Genomic DNA, 22659 nt, shown 5'->3' with positions numbered 1-22659 from the left:
TATGTTCGCAGGGACTGGATTAGCGCTCTTGAGTGGGTAGACATACAGTACGATCCAGGTTTAGGGAGTGATGAGGGGCTGGGATCCCAGTGCTTCCTTTTCCTTATTAATGAGAATTTGTCTTGACTGACGGACCTTTAAGGGGCTGATCGAGGGCCTCCGGGGGCCCCCTGAGGGTAGTTCTTGTCAGCTCCGGAGAGAGAGTCCCCTCTCCCTCTGCGCTTCGCCCAGTGCCGGGCTCCCATGCGCGGGTGTTGAGGCAGAGCGGACACAGCCCAGCGCAGCAGAGAGCTCCCCGCGATGGACATAGGGGGTCTGGAAACGGTGGTGGCCAACTCGGCCTACATCTCGGCCCGCGCCAGCTTCGACGGCAGCAGCAACGCGGCGGCCAACCGGGACAAGAAGTACCGTGCCAAGCTCAAGCTGCCCCACATCACCCAGTGCGAGGACCTGAAGGACCAGCTCGACCTGGAGTTTGACAGCATCTGCTGCCAGCAGCCGATCGGCAAGCGCCTCTTCCAGGAGTACCTGGAGACCGTGCCCCAGTACAAGCCTGCCTCCAAGCTCTGGAAGGACATAGAGGAATATGACACGGCCGAGGACAAGGACCGTGTGCAGAAGGCCTCCAAGATCATTTCCCGGTACATGGAGTCGGATGCCAAGCAGTTCTGCTCTTTCCTGCAGGGCTCGACCATCAGCAAGGTGAAGGAGGAACACCAAATGGCCAAGGACGACCTCTTTGTGGAGAGCCTGGAGGGCACCCTGGCTTTCCTCAGAGACCTTCCTTTCACAAACTACCTGGAGACCATGTACCTCAAGAGGTTCCTGCAGTGGAAGTGGCTGGAGGCTCAGCCCATCGGCGAGGACTGGTTCCTGGACTTCAGGATCCTGGGCAAAGGAGGGTTTGGGGAAGTGTCCGCCACCCAGATGAGGGCCACGGGGAAACTTTACGCCTGCAAGAAGCTGAGCAAGAAACGGCTCAAGAAAAGGAAAGGCTATGAAGTAAGTGACTTCCTTTGTCGAAAAACGGGTCCCGGGATATATATCATAATTAGGATATGGCCTAACGGTTTGTATTTCTCTTCATAGGAATTAAGCACTTCATGTCTTCTGTCTGTTGTCCGGTGTCTGCATTTATTTTCACATGCTTTTACAGGAACTTAATTGTTAACTTCAGTCATGTTTTTTTTTCCACTCTATAGGGAAACTGCTTACCTGGGCCTGCAGTGTATGGGGATGTGCTGACCTCATAGAGCAATTAATTACAAAATCATTTGTTTGCCAGAGTCTCCATCCCACGAGTACAGTTCCTTGTTTTTTTTCGGCATTATCAACATCAACTGTGCCTCCGTCTTCTTTTAACAATGTAATATCAAATGGAAAATAGGATTTTCTCCGAATGGATTATTCTTTGCCCTTTAATTTGGTTAAGGAACAAGATTCTGTATTTGAGTAGCTCATGCATTTAATGCTTTTGTTTGGTTCATAATTTCTGCTCTCCTCCCATCCTGGAAAGGCGTGTATAATAAGAATAATCCCATTCCACAGGGCATCAAAGCACTTCGCATATAAGATGAGCCACACTTCATTACGTTTCTTGCCCACGTCAATGCAGAAATCATATTTCTGTAGCCTTTTTTGGACAGGCTTTGGTTATTTGTTGAGAATTGGAGTATGTAGCTCTTTCTTGTGGAATGACTAACAATTTAGAATACTCTATCTTGTCAGTATTACTATTAAAATTCCATTATGGTTAAACTGAGGGCTATTATATCACTCTTGTGCTTTTAATATTGGCTCTGCACTACAGTTTTGTAAATGATTTAATTAATCGTTCTTTTGGATTGACAGTACTAATGTTATAGTGCTGTTAAAAGTCCTGCATGCTTCCTCAGTGTTCACAGGTCTTCACATTTTCTATTAGGGCACCAAACCTTTTTGTTCTTTGGAAAACTGTTCCTGACAATATTAAAAACAGCCCCACTGCTGATGCCTTTAAATCTCGTCTCAAAACTAGCCTTTCTTTTCATTACTTTAAGTACTTTAATTTCTAATTTACACATAGTACCTTGAGAATGCTCTGGATTGAAAGTGCTAGGATTTAAGGGTGCTATATAAGATTGGTTGTTTGGTTGGTTGATTGATTCATTGATTGATAGGCCAGGTGGACATCCAGCATTGTTCATTTTGTGTTAAACAAAGTCGTTAAAAAATATTTTACATCCAAAAATTAAGATACACCTAAAAGCTTCAGTTAGATTTTAAATGAGCCCTCTTATCTCTTATTTTGGAAATCCCTCTCGCTACCTATTCATCAACATTTTGCTGGAAGTGGTGTAACTGGATCAGAGAGAATGTAATAAGGAGCCCATAGAAGTGATTAAGAGACACTGCTGTAACCTTCTCTGGAATGTCACCTCTAGACAGATTAGTGGGGATTGTCATGTTGCACGGCCCTAGTGAGTGTCCATGAATCCTACTGAGAATGTCTTTGGTTGCTCATGTATGTCTTAGTTTTGTTTTAAATTGACCAGAGGACATCAGATACAAAAATGCATTTAACACTGAAAGCAGGAGGCACTCCATTCTACTATGGGCTGTGGGAGTCTACTTCAAACACCATGTGGCTGAGGAAGTTCAGCTGAGGAAGACTCAGATCACGTTAGCTTTTTTTCAAGAAAGGAAGCTGGAGAGACCGACACTCCCTCTCATTTGTATATGCGCTTCTCGTGTTCTTCTGCAGTTCTGGAGTGTTTGTGGAGCTAGTTTTAATTTCCAGGCCTGGGGCTATATAAACAAACCTATTGTTTCTTTCAGTCAGGCAGTGGATCAGGCAGAGTTCAGGAAGCTTGAAGTCCAGGGCTAGTGTGAAGTCTCATAGTGAAGTCTTTGGCTGGGGAGGACAGCAGAGATGGAAGAGCTGTATGACCTGCGGGAGAACCATGTTAAATCTTGAGACAGGGTGTGCCTGGCATGACCAGGTAACACTATGGCAGCTGTTATCACGAATGACGCTAACTCAGTGTAAAGCACTTGAGGATGATGGTTACCACGCTGTGTATAACAATATTGTGACGGAGGCTGCAAACGCACACCCAGCAGACCCACCGAGGCGCAGCCCTGTCACCCTCATGCCTGCTGTGGGCTCTTGCAGGGTGCAATGGTGGAGAAGAGGATCCTGGCCAGAGTGCACAGCCGCTTCATCGTCTCTCTGGCCTACGCCTTCCAAACCAAGACAGACCTCTGCCTGGTCATGACCATCATGAACGGAGGAGACTTGAGGTAAAATCCATCTCAAAGGTGGTGCTACTGCATCACGTGAGGCAGGCCTTCTGGTGGGCGTGTTCTTCAACCATCAGTACCTGAAGCAGGGGAAAGCATCTGTCATGTAGCAGCCCAGCACACAGGTTGCTGGGCCACTGGGGCTTGACTACTTTGTACAGATTAGCAGTGCTTTCCTCTCGGCAGCTATGTCACTTTATTAGGAACAGTCTCAAAGGGGTTGTCTTCCAGTCAAAATAGAGTACTCAAATATTGCATCTTAATCTCTGCTCCACCGCCTAGCAAGACATTGTTTCTGTCTGAGCAGACTAGTACATCCCTTACCTCTGTGTCTTCTGGAAACACAGGATCCCAGCTCTGTAGTGAAAGACCTACTGTACAATAAGCCACTCTAGCTCTGCTGTTCGGACAACCAGTTGACATCAAGGGTTCACCATGACTTGAATACAGCATCTAACACCAGACTGAAAGTTACACTTGAGTAATTTAATTTTATTGCCCATGGATTTGAATTGCTTTAAGCAGAGAAGCTGTGTTTTAAACAGCAATGCAGTTTGCTTTCAAGCAAACAGGTTACTTGGTGTTCAAATTCAAGGCAACCTGCTCAATGAAGTAGTATCACTTACCTAAGGACTACTGTACTTCTTGTTCAAAATCCCTTTTAGCAATATCAAAGAAGGCACCTGGAAACTTTCTAACTGGACTTGGTTTTGGGCTCGTTTGAGGAAAGCTGCTTAAGTGAACCACCAAGCTTGAAGAAGCTACCTCTGATAAAGATTGTTAATTTAACTAATTATTTTAGTCTTCTAGATAATGCAAGTAAGCAATTCAAAAAGCAAATACAAAGTAAGCATATACAGGTAAATGAACTGAATTTAAATTAAGGGCTTTTACGTAAAAACAGCACAATGCACCATTATTACTTAATTTAAATTTTTAAAAATTTCACTGCACTACAAAAAAAGACTTTGCTGCTCTGGAATCAGTCTAGATAAGGGCAACAAGATACAATCATGAAATTAAAGGAATGCCCATCCCTGACAGGGTAGAAGAACTGAAGCTTTAGAGTTCTGAACAGAGAAGACATTGGGATCTTTGCTAGACCGTCTTGCACAAAAAGGTTCAGATGATATTGATCTCTTCTGCAGAAAACAATACAATACAAACCTGAAGACACAAATAATAGTTAAGGGGAAGTGCATTTAAAACTGGGAACAGGAGGTGGGTCTTTACACTAAGGGTTGTGGGAGTCTGGAACAGGCTTTCCCAACCGTGTGCTCAGGGTGACCCCCCCAAACTTCAGGAAGAGGCTAGATGAGAGGCTCAGGTGAATTAACTGTTAGCAATCAAACCAGCTAGACAGGCTGCAGCAACTCCTGTCGTTTCTTAACATGCCTTATGCTCCTATGAATGGTGCTTGCGTGCTGTTTAATCCGCTCAGATAAAACCCTCTCCACGCCAGGTACCACATTTACAATGTTGACGAGAACAACCCAGGGTTTGAGGAGCTCCGAGCCTGCTTCTACACAGCGCAGATCATCTGTGGAATGGAGCATCTCCACCAGAAGAGGATCATTTACAGAGATCTCAAGCCAGAGAACGTGCTCCTGGACAACGACGGTAAGATTCAAACAGAAACCACGAGCACATTGATCCACTGCTCTCGAGGCCTGTGGTCTCTGGAAGGAAGTCAGGTAATATCTGCTCTCTTTTATCTGCAAAGCCTCTCCGGCTGTCCTCCAGTTTGTGCAAAGGACCAAACCCAGAAAAAAAGGGTTTTTTTCTAGAAAACTTTCTAGACGTTTTGAGAATAACTTTACCCAAGAATTTGTAAATACCCCAGCAATGTCTGGCGCCCCCTGAAGGTCAGGATGGTGGGGTACCGTGGGTGTTGGAGCGTTCTGTTATTGTGGCCTGTATTAGTACTAGTACAGTACCATTCTGAATTATCACAGCACAGCTGACTCAAAGTTCGCAAGTGTCTGTTGTGGAGCTTTATTAAATACCTGTGGAAAAGTTTTGTATTAAAAACAATGTTGTTGATCCCCAAACCCTGGCTTCTATAAGACCCTTGTGCCCATTAGCTACTAAGTACTAAACAGGCTAGATGGCCTGAATGACCTCCTCTCATTTATAACCTTTCTTATCTGTTATGTTCTATGTTCTTCTGATTGTAATATATCAATGTTGCCATTCCTTTGCTTATGATATGGTGATGTAGGACCTGTTTGTTCACTAATCTATGTGCTTTAATACTGTATCTAGCACACTTAACCTGATAGAGAGGAATCTGACAGAGGGTTTACATTAGACTTAACGCTGTTTCAGCTACTCTACTCATTGAAATCTGGTCTCCAGGTAACGTGCGTATCTCTGACCTTGGTCTTGCTGTGGAGCTGAAAGACGACCAAACAAAAATTAAAGGTTATGCTGGAACTCCAGGTAAATCTGTTCTTCGTTCTTCCGACTAAACCCTTTAGAGTCAGGTCAGATTTCAAACTTATTTTAGAAAAGTCCAAAGATGACCTTGTTTCTGAGGCCTTAAAAGTTCCAGAGTTAGTCCATTTCACCTCCACTGGTTGGAGGTAATAATCAGTAACTCTGAAGTTAAATGTATTTTAATGCTTTCACTCTAGCCCCTGAGTTGGTGTTAGTCACACGATGAGGCAACTTAGTGAAGGTGCAGATGTGGTCACCTGTTTGGACATCTTTGGACTTAAGGCTTGTCTTGCATGAGGATTAATCATACCCTTCAGCTAGTGAGAGAGTTTTCCCTCCAGTGTAGAGTTAGAGAGAGACAATATCATGCTGTGTCAGACAGAAGACGTAGCTCTCCAGCGCTCTCTGTGATAATGTGTTGGTTTGTTTAAGTACTTTCATTTCCTGTGGAGAGCACTCAGTAAGCTTTTTCATTGTGATCGATTGTGTACGTACACTATGATGTGCTCCAGCCCGCTGTCCATAGGTCCTGTTCATATTAACATTCTAACTTACTGCTCCAACACCTATGATCATGATTTGTCAAAACTGAATGGCAGGAAATGAACTCAGAGTGAGACGTGTGTCAGTGATCTACATAAGTCAGTGCATGTGCTTCTCCCATATTGATTCCCCATCACACATACTGTAGTCAGTTCGAAAAGTCTTTTCAGTAGCTGTATTACAGGCAGGTAGCATGGCAAACAATGACCACTACAGAAAATCATTCTTGAGAAGGAGACCTCAAGAAACTGGTGTGTGATGTCAGGGACTTTCTTATTTTAGGGTACAAATGTCCTGTGACTATGGACTCTTTTCAGGATTATACAATATAGGTGCTTAAGGGCCTGACTGTTCTCTGATAGTCGGTCCAAGGCAGATCTTAATGACATAATAAACAGACTTAGAAATCAAATGTCGTTTTTTGGTTCAAAAGTTCAAGTTTGAGGTCCAGGCTAGTTTGTAACGGAAAGACACGGGCAAGATGAGCAGCACTGATGTTCCCCGCTGCCGGAGTGAGGTTAACGAGGTTAACGATGTCTTCCTGCTCCTGCAGGGTTCATGGCTCCCGAGCTGCTGAAGGGCGAGGAGTACGATTACTCAGTCGATTACTTCACCCTGGGAGTGACGCTGTATGAAATGGTTGCTGCCAAGGGTCCGTTTCGAACCCGAGGAGAAAAGGTTCTCTCTCTCTGCTGTTATACTGTTTCCCCAGCCCCGTCAACATCCCACCCTTTCTCTCACCCCCTCCCCCGGGGGCGTACAGATTGGAAAACAAAGAAAAGAAACATCTGCAATTTCAGATCATTAGGATACCCTTTTCCCGAACACTTGGAAGAACAAGGCAGAAAGAAGAATACTGTAACTTGCTCCTTCTTTAAGATAGTATTTTTTGTGGAAAACATTTTTTGACTTTAGGATATGATGCCTGTTTGGATATAGAAGGCTCAATTTCTCTATTAAAAAAATCCACCCTAGTGAGCTGCCTTCCTGCGCTGCTGAAATAAGAGCTCATTGCCGCAAAGCTGGGAAGTACAGATTGTGCTTTGCATGCTCTGAGAAGCTTATCACAGTTTTCCTGCACGCTCCCCTTTCTTCTTCTACCCTTCTGATTCCCATCACGCGCTCCGTCCGCTCCACACAACCTGTGGGCACGCTGGTACAACTTTATTAACCTTCACAAGGCTTCAGATCTCCTTGTGCTGTGCTAACAAAGGCAGTACAAACAGGCGACACGTTCAGACCTTTTCCGCAGTGCATTGCGTCACGACTGTGACGCATAACGTCCAAACTGCCAGATAAAAAGGTTTAAAAAATGATGCAGCAAATTAAAAAATATTTATTGATAAGATATATATATATATTTAAAAATGTGTCGTTTTTGCATTTTTGTTCCCTGCCATAAGGCACAGTGGCCATTTGATATCATCTATGAGGGGATTTGGAGCTTTTATCCAACTTTTCATTCAGCAATGTGATTAAAAAATAACTGGGCCCCTGGGCAACTGTAGTTGTTCCACTGTAAAAGATTTTTTTATTTTTTAGCTGTTAAAGGAAAAAAAACACAGCTTTTCTGGAAAAAATAGCTTATCCATTTCTAACTGGGCACACTGACGGGACTAGTTTCTGTTTCTGCTTACAAAAAAGATAAATGGCTTAAAACAGCTTACATTTCTGCTCAAGCCTTTCACAAAGCCTAAAAACAGCTGGGCCTTTGATCTCCTATATGTTACACTGAGTAAAAGTATCCATATACTGTATATCCCATAACTCCCCTCCACCACCACCAGAGACCTGCACCCTGTCCTTACCTGACAGCAATGCTCTGTCACTCTGTGGCGGCTCCACAGTTAGGATTTGCACTGGCAAAGCACCAGGCTATAGGGCAGATCATGAACTCTGAATAAGTCGCCCATTGCCTATACTGACTAAAATCTGTGCTTAACCTTTATGTTTACTTGATTTAGTTTGTGTGTGCATTTCGAGCTTAGCAGTCCTAGCACCAGGGTCCAGAGTTAGTTTTTTCTATCTGCATTTGTGTCTGATATTGGGTTGTACGATTCAGAACTTAAACATAAAAGCCTTCACTTGTAAGCCTACAGACAATGCTGTGCTTCGTGTTAAAGTAGCAGAAATGATGAATGTACTCAGAGCTCCAAGCAGAAGCTGGACAAATGATATCTGGCCTGATATTTTCTAAACAGCTCAGTGGAGCGCTCTGCTTGTGAGAAATCAATTGGGTTTCAGTGAGGAGCACAAATTCTCTGCCACCCTGTGGTATGTGTTGGGTATTACATCACTCATGAAGTTGCAACCGAAAGAGCACTTATCTGATTGCATGTGAATTAAAATAACTGATCATCACATAGGCTGAAATTTTTAAAATTAGATTTTACATTAATCAGGCTACTTAAGGAATGTTGACAACGAACCTGATTGGATGTTTCCCTCACATTTGACTTCTGCCTTCACACAGCACAGGACAGTGACGCAGAGCTTTGTTTTGAATGCTGCAGGTTGAAAACAAAGAGGTCAAAAAGCGAATCTTGAACGACCCTGTGGTCTACACAGAGAAGTTCAGCGAGGAGGCCAAATCGTTTTGCGAGGGGCTTCTGGCGAAGGAGGTGGAGAACCGTCTAGGGTTGAAGAATGGGAACTGCGATGAGCTCAGAGCGCACCCTTTCTTCAACAGCATTAACTGGAGGAAACTGGAAGCAGGTACTTTAATAAAGAATAAGATTATTTGGTTCAGCACAATAAAGAAAAATAGATTATTTGATACACTCCGATTGACATCACAGAATGTTAGAGAAGACATACCCCTCTAGACGGACCACTCATTTTTCCTTGGGTCTAATTCACCTAATAACCCCACTTAAGATGAATGGCGAAACATTAGAAGTGGGAAAAAATGAATCAAGTCACCACCGACTGATTTCCTTGAAATGGTCCATTTTAATTGTGTGTGAAACTGTGATGTGAAAGGACATCTCACCGCAGGGTAAGAAACACTCAGGAAAAAAGTGAGATATATCCCTGATGTTTCACAATGGCATATACTGCATCAGAACATGAAAATGAAAACAGAGGTGCATTGCCTTAGCTCACATTGTGCTGGTCATTGTTGATCTAGGCCCAGTCATTAGTAGTCATGGTGGTTAAAAGGTGACACGATACTACATTAGGACCAGCTATTCCGAACTTGCCAACAACCTGCTCTTCCCGGATTAGACAAAGCTCTCTTCTCTTCCGGGCGGTGTGTCCTTCCGGGGAAATTTCACCATTCCTCCCCCCCCTCCCCCTTATTTTCCCAGGTATCCTGCCGCCCCCCTTTGTTCCGGATTCGAAAACCGTCTATGCAAAGGACATCCAGGACGTGGGAGCGTTCTCCACGGTGAAGGGGGTCACCCTTGAGGACAACGACAAGGAGTTCTTCGACGAGTTTGCCTCGGGGAACATCTCTATACCCTGGCAGGAGGAGATGATAGAGACTGGCGTGTTTGGAGAGCTCAATGTTTGGGGGGAAGGTGGAAAGCTGCCCAATGACTTAAGGAGAGAGTCCATCCTAGAGCCTCCACCTAAGTCTGGGGTGTGCGCTGTCTCTTAGGGATGCTGTACAGCTCTTCAGCTACGCTGGTAATTGAACCTTCTCAATTTCTCGACTGTTGATTGGTTAAGAGAGGTGGCATCAGTTCAACAGGGCGGTAGAAAGGCAAAAAGTAACAATTCAAAAGCAGCTACTCTTACGCACATCAATCAAATTTTAATCACTCCATTTACCTTGATATTTTTTTACTCACTGTTTGAATGGTTCACTAGACATTCAGAGTATGCCCAGCTGGTGGAGATGGACCCTTATCTTGCTTAGCTTTTAAATTTGAGGTTTTCTCATAATAAGGGATCAAAAACTGAAATGACTTGGAATCCACTTCCTCCTTCCCTAGGGATAAGCCATTGGTGAAAAGCTGATCACAGCAGTTTAAAAAGCACATCTTTTGCACAAGGGTCATATGAGCGAATTCCAATTTGAGAAGCTAATGCTCTTGCAAATATAAACAACTATAATGAAACACTACTTTAAGGCAGATTTAAACAACTGTGACATGTAATCTGCGAAGCCACCAATATGAAGAGCCAAAGTAAAGGTCTCTGCAGTGTTGCAAACAGCATTACATGAAACAATTTGCTCTTGTCAGTACTTACTCCACCTGGCTTTAATCATTCGCCTTCTTAAATGACTACCTACCATACGTCAATCAATAATTGCGCCGTTTTGTAATGTTGTTCTCAAACGTCATGTCTACTTCTTTTTGTAAACGTGTGGTATTAAGTTGTGCACTTTCAAAATGAATTCCTAAATGTTGAAGTAAACTAATCAATGATAAAGAAGACCTCTTTCACTACAAGAATATCCTAATATCTAATTTCAGAATAGCTTCCTGTTGTTACTGTGCATGCAATTTCTGTTCCTGTCACAATGTTTAAATGCTTAAGACAGGGGAAGAGTCCCCTGAAGACTTTTGCTTTTATTAGAACACCACTGACTAAGAAACAACATACCTGTAGAATCATCTTTGTCTCTGTTGTATGAAGTATGAAGGTGCTACCAAGTTTGAAAATCTGTTTATGTTAATAAATGAAATACTTATGTACAGTATGTGCATAAAATAAATATGGGAAAAATAGCATTTACTTGTTCAAATGTTCAGTTGTAAAAAGTGATTGTTTTAAATAGAGTTTGGTAATAAAACTAAAAGTTTCTTATTCAATATTTTCACATTTAATTGGCCCTAATGCAAAATAGCAGACACAAAAATTATAAGCTTTTGCTGTGCAATGTTTTGCATTCCAGAGTGATTTTACGTTATTAGATATATTTGTAGTTTTTTTGCAGTGTTTGGGATGTACCTCTGTTTTTATTTCTTATTTTGATGTTAACAGTTCTTTAACGCAATCCTGTGTGTGACTTTCATTTGCAGGTTGTGTAGCCTCTGCATCACCATTGAGACTGTTAATAGTGCAAGAGACCAGTCACGCATCTATCACAGTACAAATGTATCATACGATGCTACTTTAATAGTTATGTATGGACATAACTTGTTTGTCTTAAATACAATGAAAACTGGTTAGGCTATTATTTATCTTGATTTTTAGTTAAATATTTATAAAGTAGTTTGACCGGGTAGCCAGACAAACTTATATCTTGTGTGATGTCTTGGCTATTTGTGTATCCTGATTTATTTTCACGTCCCATCACAAGGGTAAATAAAGAGATGACAGACGATCAGTCTTTTGGGGACTATCAATGCTTTCTGAATGAACATAAAATTTTGAAAGAACGCACTGGTTGTGAAACGCATGGCCGTATAGACCTTGATTGTTCTTGCTTAAATGCTGCTGGCAAAGTACCTAGTTAAAGTTCTTTGGTACATTTAGGAGTTTAAAGTTTCCAGCCAACAGATAAACTAAAATCAGATATAGTGTGGAAGTAATAAGGCCTCATTTTCCCCACTGGCTAGGGCACTGTCTGCCTCACCAGATATGCGCTAGCCTCACGGAGTGGTCAGTGAATTCTCCTCCCGGGCAGAAACACCCCGGGTGAAAACAGCCCTGGGCTGCACAAAGACAGCAGAGGGGCTCATCAGCCCTGCTCGCTAACATGCAGGTTGCCAAGGTGAGGAGAAATTAGAGCTGGGCACTGCCCAATTTCCCACAGGAAGCTGTAAGGGACCTATCATTTGTGTTTGCAGTAGTTCTTGGTGTGTGTTCAGCAGAAGGCCCTGAAGCACCAGTGTCCTGTGAAAAATACCCTCTTGTCTTCCAGGTACTGTTTACATGGTGAAGAAACATAGCTCAAACACCCATTGCAATGTGCTTTGGAACACCTCTGTGCACTGATATTTTTTTTCTCAAAGGCTAGAAGTGCTAAAATAGTAAGGTGCTTTCATTCTTTTTAATAATGCAATTTCCACATACCTGCTCTACTTTGAAAAAAACAAGAAATATAAAAATAGTGTGTTTTATGTACGCATCTTCTGTAAAATTGAGCAATTATTTTTTTCTTTATACTGCACTATGTACTGTATTAAATACCATAAATGAATGTACAGGATGCAAAAATGTTAGTCTTTGTTGTTGATAAATACCTATGTATAATTGTAGTTAGATGTATATGTTCTGCAGACCCAGAAAGTACTGTATAGCTATTTTCCTTTCCATATTGTATTACATACAATGTGACCTTTAACATAGAATTGTACAGATGGCGAAGCAGAGTTACAAGGAATTACGAAATGCCTTGTACAATATAACTGGTATTTCTACAGATAGAATAATTTTGATGCATCTCATTAGGTTTACTTTTCAAGCTATTGAATTCTGGTTTTCTAATGCTTCAATACAGTTATAAAAAAAAACAAAAGAGTCTCCATTTCCTCAGTTTAAAATCATGCTGTAAATCTCTTAGACTGTAAATTATGGGGATCAACCCTGAGAACCGATGTGAAATGTATTTCTAGTAGAATTTACAATTAACTGAAGCAAATATTTTGCCAGAAAAGCACCAGTAAAAGACTTCTTTCAGTCTTGATTGTCCTTGGATATTGCACTTCCTGTGAGATAGGGTACAAGTGGTGGTTGCTATTATCACGGCTCGCTCTGACAGCAACAGTCCAGCTCCTTTCTGGAAATGCCTCAGCACGCTCTACCCTTCACTAAGGTCATGTCAGATATGAGGCAGTGTAAAATTATTCATATTTTTCTATGGTGTTTTCATACACTCAATTTTACTTCTCTGTAACTGAGCTTCACTGATTCTTGCAAAGAATTACACTTTCTAATACACAGTTCAGCAGCAAAGTAAAGAAATTCTAGCTGCACTGACTGCCTGAAAGTAGCTTTTAAAGGTATTTTAGGTATGAGGAGTCTGCTTCAGGGTAGCACAGTGGTTAGCATGTAGCCCAGGGGCCTTGGGTTCACTTCCTGACCTTGGGTGCTATCTGTGTGGAGTTTGTATGTCCGCCTCAAGATTTTGTGAGGTTCCTCCAGGTACCCCGGTTTTCTTCCACTGTCCAAAGACATGCTGGGAGTTTAACTGGCTTCTGGGAAAACTGGCCCTGCTGTGAGTGTGTGTGTCAGTGTTCGTGTGAGTCTGCCCTGTGACAGACTGGCATTCTGTCCAGGATGTATCCTGCCCTGCACACGATGCTTGCTAAGATAAACTCTGGCTCCCCCCGACCCTCTGCTGGATAAAGCAGATAGAAAATAGATGGATGGATCGACTCCAACCTTCTAAAGCAGCTTCTCCTAACAGGAGGAACAATACAAGAAACATCAGGACTATTGTCACAAGACCTCTACGATGAATTACTACTGAAAGGGGACCCAAACTCTTCCATTCTGACAATGTGTAATGCACAATGTGGCTCATGATCTGAAAAGCGCTGCTTCATTCCATCCAGACTCCTTCATAATGAAGTGCACCAATAGGGGCTCTTGTTTCTGTCCATATTTAGCACTCTTATTGTTCTGTGTTGAATGCTATTCTACAGAAACTATATTACTGTATATTATTCAATTGTAGTTAAGCTAGAACTAGTATACTTAGGGCTAGAACTGAAACTGCATTTATCATTTTGAATACAACCAGTCTTAAATCTTAAGCCTCTGTTCATCTCCAAGGACTTGAAACGCAGGCAGCATGTACTGTAAGTATTAAATGATTAATTACAACAGATATAATAGCGACCAAGGCAGCACTCCAGCTACACATTCTGTGAATGTGATCAGCAGTCTCAACTGCAGGATTTTCAGCAAATATTTTGCATACTGTACGGTATGTTTACTGAGAGTAAAGTCTATCTCCAGTATATGCATAACAGGGGCAGCTGTTAGCTTGTGCACCATCTTGCATTTAAATACATTGGCAAATACAGGCAGAGTCGCCTCATGAGGTACAGTATTTTCTCCTGGTTCAGGTTTCTCCAGCCCTTTCACAAACCTCCAGTTCTGACCATCCAGCGGTCCAGCTCGCACCCCACATCCAGTCAGGAAATAGACTGCATTCTGCCGTGGCTTGCGGATGACTCACTGAAAATTCCTCTACGATCGGCACCACACCCGTGCACGACCGCGGCCTCAGAACTGGAGCCATGGGAAACGCCGACCGAGTCCCAAAAATAAATCAACAGAACACAGAGACATTTCGTGGGCTCCAAATACGGCGGATTTCATTCTCCTTCTTTAAAATATTTTCAACAACTAATATCTGTACCCATTTGACCCCACAGTGAATTTAAGAATCTGAACTGCATATGAATACTCACACTAATCCATTTATAGAGCTCTCTTTTGTACTAGTTACCAAACCAACATACGTCTTGTCTGTTAACGTTGCTCAAACGAGAAACATCCATATCATGTAACAATGACAGCTGTTTTAATCGCTTAGATTGTTGCAATGCTTTGCTTGCTGTTCCTCCCAGCATTGGTCCTGAATGGCTCAGATACAGCATCCAGGGTGCTAATGTTACCATATCATTTTCATCTAGACAATGGGGGGAGGCAGTAAAAAAAGTCCCACAGAATGTTACGATGAATTGCTGAAAGTGTAAAGGTAAGAGGTGTTATGTTTAAAATTGTAGTGTACAATGTACCAGTTAGACGTCATCTAGAATACTGTGTGCAATTTAAGTCACCGTGTTACAATAAAACGCATCCTGGGATTTCTCATCCAGGGTGTATCCCACTTTGCACCAAATGCTTCTAGGGATAGGCTCCAGGCCACCGTGACCCTGAATTGGATAAGCAGTTATCGAAAGTGTGTTGTGACAAAAAAGATGTTCATAGGAACATCCTCATTTTTGCTTTTCACTTCATGGTGCTTATGGTTTTCATTTTATAATGTGAACTTTTAAATATTTAACTTTAAAACAGTACAGTTGTCACGCCCTCTGCAGCCAGAGGGCGCTCCTTCCCTGTCCTGTCCCTAGTTTTCCGGTCTGCTGTCCTTCCGGTCCCTCTCTTTCCCTTGGCCTATATATTTCCGGGTCTTGCACTCTGTCCTCGCTCAGCATTGACGTTCGGATGTCCTGAGACCCGCCTAGCACCAGGGCGCCCCACGTCCGCTCCCTGAGGGCATAGGTTTCTATACGGCATTCCTGAACTCTTTGCACTAATGAGCCCGGGCCCTTTTCCCGTCTCGCCGCTACGCATATGGGTCTTTTTCCGCTCTCCTGCTCCCCACGGTTAGTCCCTTTGGACGTCCGTGACAACAGTTGTTCAAAGATAACGTCGCAGAGAAAAGACGATAGGATTAAACACAGGCCATTTTGGCAGCTGACATCTAACCTATGATGTTATGTTATTGAATCTGATAAGAACATAATTTATTTTTTATTGGGAATGGAAAGTAAAACCATTTAAAGCTTCAGTGCTGAAGGTTGTCTTGCTTTTAAGAAATCCCTAAGGAGATGGCTCTGAATTAACAGATATCTTAACTGCCATCAGTTGGCTCACAAAATACCATCCAGAGTCCAGTGATCGCTTATGAAACAAAAAAGACAATATTTTATATAAATAACTGGGCGTAAATATGGAAACATTTAGGCAGACTTGCATGATGCCTTAGTGGGCTTAGGTCATATTTTCTCGTTTATTTTGAGGTATACATGATCGATGCTGTACTACTTAAAGAGCTGAATTTCATTCAGTGCAAAGTCATTGAGAAAGTCGACCCAGTATGCACCCTAGGAATAAACAGTGAAGCTCGAAGCGGAGGACACTAGTGGAAACATATAGACATGCTTTAAAACCAAGAAAATAAGACACCCTTTTACGCAAAGTGTTGTGAGACCTTAATACAAGATATTCAGCACAGAATTGTATTAGTACTGGTAACATTATGTGTTAGCAGTGAGTGGCTGATTTCAGTTTCTAAGTTTCTGAAGTGTTATTGAATTCCTGTGTGGAAAAGTGAGAAAGAAAACCAAGCTATGCTGTTGAAGGCGATTCCTAGGCTTCTTTCAAGAAACGACTGGATGAGATCCTTGGATCTTCTTAAAAGGAGTATTATACAATTAGTCACTACTGTAAGTACCAACCAAACAGGCTAAAAGGGCCATATGAAAGGTTTGTTACCTTTCATAGGTTCTTATGTTATTTGATGATAACTTTGGAACTGTTCCAAGGACTGAATGCTTCTGCGTGGTTGGAATACCTGGTGAGAAATGTTTGGCTTGGCCTGCTTGGTGTATGGGCAGCCTCCAGGCCACAGGACGAGGAGACCCGAGCCCCATTCAGACTGAGTGACCAAGGGGCAGCTGCATGTGCTTACTCTCTCACTACCATATTTACTCAGCATATTTATTTCATTGTCCTGGCTAAATTCACTCCGGGCTAGCCCCATCCGGTCTCCCTAAATTCTACCGTTAATTCCTTCGGTGAAGCTCGATGATGGTTGTCCGCTGATGACAGTTGTACTTTGTGCAGCTCATCTGTTTGGACGATGAGCTGCATGAAGAAACCTGCGCGGGAGAGCTTTTTGAAGTGGGAAAGCCGTTGTCCTGGGGCAGTGCCACTCTCTCGCCCTCAGAAGCCTGGGTCCAGCGGTACGAGTAGTCGTCACGACTGCAGACTTCCTTCGTTGCAGTGGATGCCCATTACGCCTCGTCATGCCCTTTCGCTTTCCACGGAGCGTTGCAACAGTATAGCGTCCCATCAGTACTATACTGGGGCATTAGGACCCACACAGACTGCAGGGTGAGCGCCCCCTGCTGGCCCCACTAACACCTCTCCCAGCAGCAACCTTAGAGTTTCCCAGGAGGTCTCCCATCCAGGTACTGACCAGGCTCACACCTGCTGAGCTGCAGTCACAAAGCTAGATATTCTCTCAGTAATTGACCTGATCATCCCAGACAAGGGGCCGTCTTTGTGTAATGGCTGACATATCAGGGCATGGGTGCTGTATTACAGTGGCAAATGAAGTGGTTCCCCACCTATAACTGTATGTCAAGTGTTAAATCATTTTATTAACTTTTATCAGTAGTTTTAGTAGTATCCACCTAACTATAACACTTACTGCAAGCCTTCTCCTCCACAAAAAACAATCCTAAGCATTTATTGTATATCTAAGGAAAAGTTCAGAATTAACCGCTCAGCTATAAAATATGTTTATTTTAGTAACATTGTGTCTTTACAAATCTCAGATTTAAGGTGACACTGGTTGACTTTTTAAAAACGCAGCATCATGAAAAAGAAGCGTCTTTACAGGTCTCTTTTGTTTTCCGCAAATGTAAACGGTTTAGTTCGGATCCACACAGTGCCTGGTCATCAGTGAAAGTTATTCTAAAGGCAGGCGTTAGCTATCCCGTGGTTCCGGACACAGAAAGAGAACTTCACCAGAGAGGTACAATTACGAGCAGAGCATTGAGATGCTAACACGTGGTTTGTGTAACTGTGCTGCATATGATATTAGGTAAGAAGACACCAGCAGAGGTGTCGAGCGCTCCTCGGTGCTTGGTCTTCCTTCGTATTCCACGGCCGTGCTGGGTCACATTATCACCACTGAATACTGAGAGGAGAAAATGGTGCTGGAGTAAATCGTTTTTTTGGGACTTAATTGACTATAGTTGACCTCATCCCACAAGCGCTGCTCGAAGTTCTGCACTCTTCGTGGTCTTCGACGCTGTAGAGGAAACAGCTACATTTTATGGTCGAGATACAGTATGTGCTAAAACTCTTTCATCATTACACGCCGGTTTTCTGGTGCCTCTTTTACTCTTTTTTGTCGTTTTGTTACACCGCTGTGACTATAAAAAATGCAACAACCCACGGTCACAGGAACCGCTGCTGTGCTGGATACTGCAGGTATTTTGTTTCTCATTTTTTAAGGTGCTTGAAGAATAAGATTATTTTAACCCTAGCCAGAAGGAATTTATTTGAGTTTGACGTATCCGAGGAAAGTATTATAAATGTTATATAATAATATTAATTTCAAATATAATTGTATACGATTAAAAAAGGTGTTGTTATAAGTCTCAGTAAATGTATACTTTCCGGAACATTTAATAAATAAAAATCGATCCGGATCTTAGGAACACAGAGAAAACAGGCAGTACGTGATGTATAGTGTAGCTGATAATAACATCTTTAAATTTTAAAATTAAAATGTTTGGTGTTGACGTCTATCACAATTAAGTTTCTAGTTACAAAAAAAGGACAATATTGAACTACTCCGGAAAGATTGTACTGTACGTATTATCTCCAATATCTGCTGTGTTTGCCCGGACACAATCTGCAAGGAAACGGTGAGTCCTGTTTGGAAAAGGCTGATTACACAGGGACTGCCACTTGTCTGCTGCAGGTGCCCTTATTGTTCAGATGAGATAACTTCAAGGCGTGAATAGCGCTTAACTCACAGTACTTAATGGGTAGCGAGTAAATGTCGCTTGTGTTTTTTTTTGTTGTTGTGAAAAGTAAAATCGTGCAAGTTATGTCTAAAACTTCAGTGGCTTATATTCGTATTAAAGTCAAGTTCGTCCGCTATGGGCGATTAAAAATAAAAAAAGATGATTTCCGAAATTATTTACCTGGGCCCTTAATTCAATTACTAATCTGATGTCTTTTTCTTGCACATCTTAAACATTTGCGAGATGTCAGTAAAATGTTCTGTGATTTCATACTACTACCATTTTGATAATTGAGAACAAAAATGGTGTGATACATTTAGTTGCAGCAGTCTTAATTTCCCTGGAATGAATACCAATAGAAAAGGGGAGTACTACTGCTCCACCCCAAATGCAGAAACTTCCCGTTTTAAATAATGCTAATATCAGTATCCTGAAGTGAAGAGTGACTTAATGAGATCTCTGCCTTTGAGCTCAGTAAAAGTGTCTACACAGGCAATAATCAGGATTTCGGTGCTCCTGAGCCAGACTGTTTGTTAACTCCTCTTAAGTACTTTTCAGGAATATTGTCTTTGGAGACTCTGCTTGGTCTCTTCATGAGAGAAAGATACATCCATTCATTCATGAAGGGTGTACAACTTAAGGTTTGGAAAGCCATTGTGCCTGTAGGTTTCCATTCCAGCTCTTAGCTGCTTAATCAGCCTTATAATTGGCTTCAATGGTCCAATTCACTAGCTCTCCCTAGTGTCTTTGAAGCTGGAGATTGAAGGAGTCATACAGCAGAAAGAGTTTGTGTCCTATCATTGGAATACTGTACCATAAACCATCCTAAAGCAGCACATATTGTATACAGTATCCATGCCGAGTAACTATTTCTCTTTTTTCCTCCTTTAGAACAGTTTGCAAAAAGACGGAGGACAGCTCTGTGGTTCACAGTGTCTCTTCTGGTCCTCTCCATCATCATCCTGGTGGTTGGGCTGCTGTCGGCCACACGGACAGAAAACATTGCAGTTGCAAGCTATTATCCCGGAATCATTGTAAGAGACAATCCCATCCTCTAGTCCAATAGGTGGAGCTCTAAAATCTAAATGTAATGTGGCATTTGAATTCCCAGCTAGCAGGTTTTATCCTGTCCCCCCCCCCCACCCCCCCACCAAAAAAAAAAGCCAGAAAGCAATAAAGCTTTTTAAAAGTTTGGATTTAAAAAAAAATCAATTATTCACTCTTCCGAGAAAAGACTGAACTGCAAAAAGTCTTTTCCAGAAAGGCCTTCTCGGGCTCGTCTGCTGGAAGAGAGAGTAAGAAGGTCAGATGTAAAAGTGAAAAAGAATAGTTTTGGCGATGGGTTGCCCTGCTTGGGCAAGAAGGAGTGATGTCAGGTGTTCTCCTTCTTTCTGTTGAGTCCTCTGGGAAGTGCCCATGCACCAGCTGGTTTTTAATTGAACTGACAAATTTGATATCAACTGGAATATTGACTTCTGAAATTTGCAATTTTTTCCCCTTCTATTGCATTTTGAAGTACAACAGCTAAAAGGCACCCATCCTCTCACATGTGAAAGAGCTGGATGCAGCTAAATGGTTTTGACTGATATGATTAAGGTTCATCGTATTATTAAGTCAACTGAGGGTTCAGTTTTGTAACTAAGAGGTTGGCTGGAAGGAAAAGCAGTGGCTACGCGTGAAGGGTCAGAGCTCACAGTCCACAGTTTCCGCAGGGTCCGACAGTGTTCTCAGGAGGAGCTCGACCCAGTATGAGAGACTCTCTCTGCCACCGGCAGGTAAATACTGTAGCAATCAGCCACTCGCCACTGCCTCAGAGCCTTGTGGTTTGAGCTACCCTGACTCGAAGGTGGGGAGAAGTGTTTGGAGATGCTTGTGCTGGAGGAGTACACTACGTGGTCAAAGCTTCAGTCCCCTGAACACCAATCCTACATGCTTTTCAATAAATGATTAGCAGCCTAATTCCAATAAATTATCTTAAATAGGCCAATGATTGCTCCAGAGAAGTAACTCAAACTGTAATGTTGATTCCTGATCCTGGTGGGCTGCAGTCTACCTGGTTATTAAGGTAGCTTTTAATCTTCAATGAGCATAGACCTGGAAGCAGTGGTAATATAGACCAATTTAGTGAACCATTGATTAAAATAAAGCCATTCATGGTCCAGGGTAGGGTGGAAATCAGGGAGTTATTCACCAGGGGTGAATATCAGGGCCATGGAAACTCATCAGGCCCCCTGGCCCACAAGGAGCAGAGCTATATCTCCTGACGACAGATTGACAGAGGAGACCTGGACAGGCAGGTGGGGATTGTATGATCAGGAGCATTGGCCCCTCTGAGCCCTGCCTGCCGCATTTTCGATGCTCAGACTGCTTGTCGCATTTCCACTTGAGTCAGAAATAGGACCTTGGCCTTTCAGTCCCCGAAGACTGAGGATAGGAGAAAAATTAATTTACACATCAGTTTCGTTCACCGCCTGCGTGACACAGAAAATTGCAGCACAACACAACTAGAATTTCTGAACAGAATCTCTGGACACAGAAGATGCGGAAAGGAATTTTCCTTGAGGTTTTATTACATTGGAACCCATCTTACCTTTGTGCTTGAGTTTACTGGAACACATTAAATTGTCAAAGTAGCATTACACATCAGTGCAACATAAGAATTTACTTTCATTTTATTATTTCAAAAACTGGGACATATGCAGTAGATTCAGAGGTCAAATCTGAATTTGAAAAAATGAATATAAATCAGATAGCTTAATTAACGTTTTAGTGTTTGGCATTAACTCACCTGGCTGAGGAAATGACAGCCCTGGCAATGAAGTCAAAACTACCAACCCCCTGCACAATTGTGAGGAATGAGCCATGGAGGCCGCAGCAGGGGTGAAGATTGGGTCAAGGATGGGGCGTTTGAAAAGCCAAGCACAAACGTGGGCTCACCAGGCGAGTCTTTATACATAAGCAAGTGGAAGCGCGTGATTACAAATTGATCTCATGGTGAACTTCAGTTTAATAACACCATTTAAAGCGGAATGAAAGGAGAGATTTGAATTGCATTGATTTATTGGCTTAACGTGCTGGGCTGAGGGAATGACAACCTGCCTCTAAGAACAAGGCTGTTGGAACAAGTGATAAGTCAGGGAGCTGCTGCAGGCCAATGACGAGAAGTCGAGAGACAGTGTCCCGGCAGGTGCAGTAGATTCATGATGTTTATCAAGACATTTTGGCTAAAACTCTAAAAAAGCTGTTTTATGTCACAACCTTCAAGAATGGCATGGAGAAACTTGCTGCCCCTTGCAAAATTATAAATCTTCTAAAATTATAGGCTGCACATAATTTAAAGAGTTTGTTTTAAATCATATTAATACTCTGCGTGCTGTAGTCTAAATTTAGCCATGCATGTTCAAATGTTGTTGTTTTTTTTTTAATTAGAGATCTTCAAAGTTTTCATAGAGTGGACATTTACTTATTTTTATTATTTTTGGATCCAGTTTTTGAATTGTAAAGTGTCATATGTTTGTCAGAATTAAAAGTATCTGGAAACATGATTCCCATGCTGCTGTTGTAGAATAGCAGAACAAAACTGCTTCACACAATCGGAGATAGGAAAGGGAGATTTTCTACTCCAACAACAGGAGTCCAGAAGAAGGGAATTTGGTCTCCTTTGTTTTGTTTTGTGTCCTTGCTATATAAGAAACAAGTCTGTGTTCTTATGCATTTCATTAAAAAAAGTTAAACGTTGTGTGTGGCTGGGATTCATGTCACCACAGCTAGCCAAGAAAGAAACGGATTAATAAAGTTTCCTTCTTCCATTTCACAGCTTAGTTTTGGTGCCTTTCTGGGAATCGTTGGGATAAATCTAGTGGAGAACAGAAGACCAATGGTGAGTCAGCAGATGTCTTGATTGATGTATTTCACTGTGTTGTTTTTACTGGTCAACAGGAATTATGTTACTAAGGTGGTTTCTTTCTGCAGCTCCATTTTGTGGATGTTT

The 22659-nt window shown here is 42.3% G+C and overlaps 2 protein-coding genes across 3 annotated transcripts in view; both read left to right on the top strand.

Moving 5' to 3' along the window:
- Nucleotides 1-12682, top strand: grk1a (G protein-coupled receptor kinase 1 a). Its single transcript, XM_088647330.1, has 7 exons — nucleotides 1-1002; nucleotides 3155-3282; nucleotides 4745-4902; nucleotides 5641-5724; nucleotides 6818-6942; nucleotides 8778-8979; nucleotides 9576-12682. Exons 1-7 carry the CDS (start codon nucleotides 301-303, stop codon nucleotides 9866-9868), a joined length of 1692 nt encoding a protein of 563 aa, XP_088503456.1. The 5' UTR covers nucleotides 1-300; the 3' UTR covers nucleotides 9869-12682.
- A 4972-nt stretch (nucleotides 12683-17654) lies between these two features.
- tmem255b (transmembrane protein 255B) overlaps nucleotides 17655-22659 on the top strand; it is a 28597-nt gene continuing 23592 nt past the window's right edge. The window contains exons 1-3 of one of the 2 annotated variants that reach the window (XM_088647329.1): nucleotides 17655-18126; nucleotides 19560-19702; nucleotides 22486-22548. In XM_088647329.1, coding sequence (XP_088503455.1) covers nucleotides 18078-18126; nucleotides 19560-19702; nucleotides 22486-22548 — 255 coding nt within the window. In that variant the 5' untranslated portion in view covers nucleotides 17655-18077. The remainder of the gene's footprint in view (nucleotides 18127-19559; nucleotides 19703-22485; nucleotides 22549-22659) is intronic. The other variant, XM_088647328.1, reaches the window with a different exon arrangement.

The sequence above is a fragment of the Lepisosteus platostomus genome, chromosome 2 (genome assembly GCF_059453375.1).
Source record: "Lepisosteus platostomus isolate fLepPlt1 chromosome 2, fLepPlt1.hap1, whole genome shotgun sequence".
In the NCBI taxonomy this organism is placed as follows: Eukaryota; Metazoa; Chordata; class Actinopteri; order Semionotiformes; family Lepisosteidae; genus Lepisosteus; species Lepisosteus platostomus.
Note: the sequence above shows the minus strand (reverse complement) of the source record. Positions and strands in the feature narration are given on the sequence as shown.